Consider the following 4,223-nt stretch of genomic DNA (forward strand, 5'->3'; position numbering starts at 1 on the left):
AGCGAGAGTCTTCTGAGGACAGGAGGTTGAGGACGGGAGGTTGAGGCCAGCCTCGTAACAGGCACTATGTGAAATCAGGTGTGCAATCTGATAGGGGCTGGCAGCCCTGGGGAAACACGCCAGGGTTGCCAGGGAGCTCTACCTGCCCTCACTAGGTCAGCACCAGAATTAGGCAGCCTTTGAAGTAGCTATAAAATAGCTGCTGCAGCTCCACCTCTCTTTTGTGGCTGCACAGGGACCACTTCCAGCCTCCTCTCAAGAGAACATTTCCTCCCCAAAACGTTGAGTAATGAGAAGCCTGAATGGCTTGAGGCAGCTTAAGGCCACTGCTTGAATGGTCACGCACAGCTGGCATTCTTTGCAACGGATGAGGCTCCTCCAAGGCACGCAATGACACAAACTGTGCGCTCTTAGCCCTCTGCTTGCCTCTTTGTGCCTCGGAGACCAGCGTGATGAGTTACATTAGCTGTGATTAGAAAGCCAGCACCCACCCCGCTTAATGACACGATTACTCCACACTTCCCTGAGCTGTGCAGTGACTGTAGTGGTGATTGCAGTTGCCAAACACAGCTCAGTTTAACAGAACTAAGTTTTCTTGGAGAATAAAAGTGGAACCTCACCCTTTCCTAATAGAGCAGCAAAGCCCAAACCTTTCCATGCGCTTGTCTGAGCTTTGATACTTCACAACCAGGAAGCTGCCCACTGTGGTCAGCTTATCATGCCCATTGATCTGCAGTGGCTGAGCTGGGTAAATATTGGGATCATTCTGCATAGTAGTCAGTAATTTTGTAGAAGTAATACTTTGCAGTTTACTTTGAAAGAGAAGTCTCTTTCCTGAGAGTCCTGATGTTGCACACATATGTGCCGAATACTTCTTTTCAGGTTTTGGATCCAGTCTGGGGGAAGAAGGAAAAGTCTGCCTGCTCCATTCCTTGCCACCTACGGTGTGTGGATGTGTTTCTTTGTAGACCCACCTGCTTGTGATTATAAGCTCTTAGTGAGTGGTTGAGCTAAGCTGTCTTTATCCCTTGTCTCTGACTACTTTGCTTACATCAGCTTGCTCCAGGAGGTAACCTGGTCCATGGGGTTGCTTCCCGCTAGCCCTTGCGTTTTTTTCTGGAGGAGACTCCTGAGCAAAGACCACCTGCCGCGTCAGACAGTGCAGGAAACTGAGCCCCTGCTGCCGTGATGGATGAGTAGCTGGTTCTTCCCTACAAAACCAGCTGCCTCCTGCCCCTGTGGCAGTGAGCCAGATTGCTGGGTCCTGCTTCCTTCTCCAGGCAGGCAGCGTTAGTCAGGCAGAGACAGTGAGTTTAGCCACTCCTGCTGCCTGCGGGAGGGGAAGGGCAGCTGCCCGTGGCAAGAAGAGGCGGCCATTGCCACAGAGCACTGTGAGCATCTCTGTGTGGGTCCTGCTGTGCTTGTCTACCAGCTCCATTAGCATGGAAACACATGGCACCTTCTTATGGGTGTAATTTAAAAAAAAAAAAAGGTCAAACTGGCAAATTTGTCCTCCTTCCCCTTGGATTTGTGCTGGAGGCTTTAAGAAAATCATCCTTTTTCCTGCTGGCTCATGCCATACCTCAGCTCCTCGGGCATTATGAGGGTGCTTCTTGCCTGCACTGGCCAGCACTGCTGTGAGGGCTGCGCCGCTTCCTGTGGGGTGGGGTGGTGGCAGGGCTCTTCACAAGGAGGGAAGGGAAGCCCAGGGATGCCAAGAGCACGGCTCGCGTCCCAGACCCGGGTCTGGCGCAGGCCTAAGGTCCAGAGGGAGGTTTGGGCCGGCGCGGTTCGTCTCACGGGGTGCGAGGACGTGCGGCTCGGGGCTGGGGTTGGGATGGCTGACGCTGCGCCAGTCCCATGACTCTGGCGGCGGTGCTGCCACGGTACCGCCCGCCGGGGCCTCCCCCCGGCACCGGGGCCTTCCCCCCGGCACCGGGGCCTTCCCCCCGCGCCGGCGCCGCAGGCCGGGCCGGCAGGGCCGAGGCACTGCAGCTCCCGGCGGCCCCCGCGGCCGCCCCGCTCCCGCCCTGCCCCGCGCGCCCAACCGCCGCCGTTTGAACTGAGCCATGGCGGCCGGCGAGGAGGCGGCGGCGCTGCCCGAGGAATGGCGGCTCTACCTCGTCCTCACCCGCGCCGCCACCTTCCGCAACTGGCCCTTCACCGATGGCTGCGCCTGCACGCCCGAGCGGGTGAGCCCGGCGGGGGAGCGGGGCCCGGGGGAGCGGAGCGGGGCCGGGCGGACGGCGGACGGCGCTTACGGGCCCTCCCACCCTCCCTCTGCCCGCAGATGGCGGCGGCGGGTTTCGTGCACTGCCCCAGCGAGAACGGCCCCGACGTGGCGCAGTGCTTCTTCTGCTTCAAGGAGCTGGAGGGCTGGGAGCCCGACGACGACCCGCTGTGAGTAGTGGCGGCGTTCCCCCCCGGCCCCGAGCGGCGCCGCCTCCGACGGCAGCTCCCGCGCTCCAGCCGGGGGTGAACACCGGCTGGGCCGTAGCGGCAGAGGTGGAACCGCTGCTGCGAGCGAGATGCTTGGCGGGGAGGAACGGCTGCCTGTGCCTTATTGTGAGCTGCCTTTCTTTTTTTTTTTCTTTTTTTCCTTTTCAGGGAGGAGCACAAAAAACACTCTGCGGGCTGTGCTTTTCTCTCCCTTCAGAAAGATCCCACTAACCTGACACTGCAGGAATTCCTGAAGCTGGACAAAGAACGAATGAAAAATGCAATTGTACGTACACATCGGCACCGCGATGTTTTTCTACACCCCCGTGATGCTGGAAGAGTTACTTAGTTTCTAATCTTGGGATTGTTTAGCAGCCCTCTTGGTTCCTTACCACAGTGCTGCCAAAGTGGGTTGTTGCTTCCTGACCCGTGCTGGATCAGATTGGGTGTCCTTTCCTGGCTCTTAGCCTTTGCCTAGTGGGAGATGTAGCCCGCTTTCCCCTTGAGGCTGAACGATGCTCAGTTTAGTGGTAGACAGTAATGTATTATTTTTATTCTTTGCAGAAAAAACAAATTTCTCAGAAGGTGACCGAGGTTGAAGATGCAGCCAAGAGTGTGCGTCGTGAAATAGAGAATCTGGTCTCCTAGGCAACTGTAGCTTCTCACTTGCCGGTGACATCTGTCTTGTATGTGTGCTCTGGCACTGCCACTTCGACTGCATAACTGTGTTTCCTGTCCTGAGACTGCTTTCAGAATGGCCATCTCTGTGAGAAGCAGACTGAATTCTCCTTCACTCCCCTGAGTCTGTCTGGGAAGTACCTGGGGTGTGATGCACTGCATACATAATCTTTTTCTGCAGGGATTCTCCTATTCTTCCTGTTGGCTTAATTAAGGATTACTACTTGTGGTTTTATTTGGTATTTTTGTTTTTCTGGGGGGTTTTTTTGGTGGTTTTTTTTTTTTTTTGTTTATTTGTTTTTGGGGGGGTGGGTTTTTTTGGGTGGTTTTTTGTTTGTTTTTTGTCGTTGTGGGTTTTTTTGGTTTTTTTTTAAACTCAGCTGTTTCCATTTTGGAGATGCTGGTAGCCCTTGTGCAAAAACTTGTGTGTCTTGCAAGGGCTGGCAGGGATTTCCATTTTTGTACTGAATATACCAATGCTTTTGGATACTTTTGGAAATAAAAAGGGGAAGGAGTTTTAAAACTCCTTCAGGAATTTAGGATTGTGGCTAATAAAGTCTAGTTATACCAGATCTTAGTGTGCCTGGTATCCTTGTGAACTTATATCTGTAGTTGGCTGCAGCCTCATGTTGGTGCATTTATAAATAGAAGTTGAAGGCAAAACAGCAAAGTAATTTTACTCAGTTTTCTGGAGGAAAAGAATCTGTCTAATGCAATGAGCTGCACTGAATGCAGTTTTAACTTCAAAATGGAAAAGCTAATCGAAGTACAGCTTGTGCTGTTGCTCAAGTGTCAGGCTATCTTAGGCAGTGTTCATCAGGTCTCCTTAAAATGTCCTTGTGCCTTGGAAGGTTTGGTTCATCCCTCTCCTTGCACAAGTTTGGAAAGGAAAAGAAATCTCGCAGAACAGAGCACAGATAGTGAAGAATTGTGCTCTGAACTGCTGGGAAGGAACGGGGGAATCTTGTACAAAATAGTTGGCTGTTATGGGGCCAGAGTTGATTGTACAGGGTTATGAAGTCTGCAGACAGAACTGGACACGTGCACTTAGGTGCTCCCAAACTCAGAGATCCTCCAGCTCTATCTTGGGGAAAAGGCAGTTGCAA

At 53.2% G+C, this 4,223-nt stretch overlaps 1 protein-coding gene across 1 annotated transcript; it reads left to right on the forward strand.

The window, feature by feature from the left end:
* The first annotated feature begins 2,068 nt into the window (after window positions 1–2,068).
* Window positions 2,069–3,382, forward strand: BIRC5 (baculoviral IAP repeat containing 5). Its single transcript, XM_068416845.1, has 4 exons — window positions 2,069–2,192; window positions 2,291–2,400; window positions 2,608–2,725; window positions 3,004–3,382. Exons 1-4 carry the CDS (start codon window positions 2,070–2,072, stop codon window positions 3,085–3,087), a joined length of 435 nt encoding a protein of 144 aa, XP_068272946.1. The 5' UTR covers window position 2,069; the 3' UTR covers window positions 3,088–3,382.
* Window positions 3,383–4,223: the final 841 nt, after the last annotated feature.

Source organism: Nyctibius grandis, chromosome 1, assembly GCF_013368605.1.
Source record: "Nyctibius grandis isolate bNycGra1 chromosome 1, bNycGra1.pri, whole genome shotgun sequence".
Lineage (NCBI taxonomy): Eukaryota > Metazoa > Chordata > Aves > Nyctibiiformes > Nyctibiidae > Nyctibius > Nyctibius grandis.

Bases quoted from the DNA above. Each gene is read 5' to 3' on its own strand.
- BIRC5 (XM_068416845.1), top strand. From the start codon at position 2,070: ATGGCGGCCGGCGAGGAGGCGGCGGCGCTGCCCGAGGAATGGCGGCTC. The intron at 2,193-2,290 runs GTGAGCCCGGCG...CTCTGCCCGCAG, and splicing joins GCGCCTGCACGCCCGAGCGG to ATGGCGGCGGCGGGTTTCGT. The intron at 2,401-2,607 runs GTGAGTAGTGGC...TTTCCTTTTCAG, and splicing joins GAGCCCGACGACGACCCGCT to GGAGGAGCACAAAAAACACT.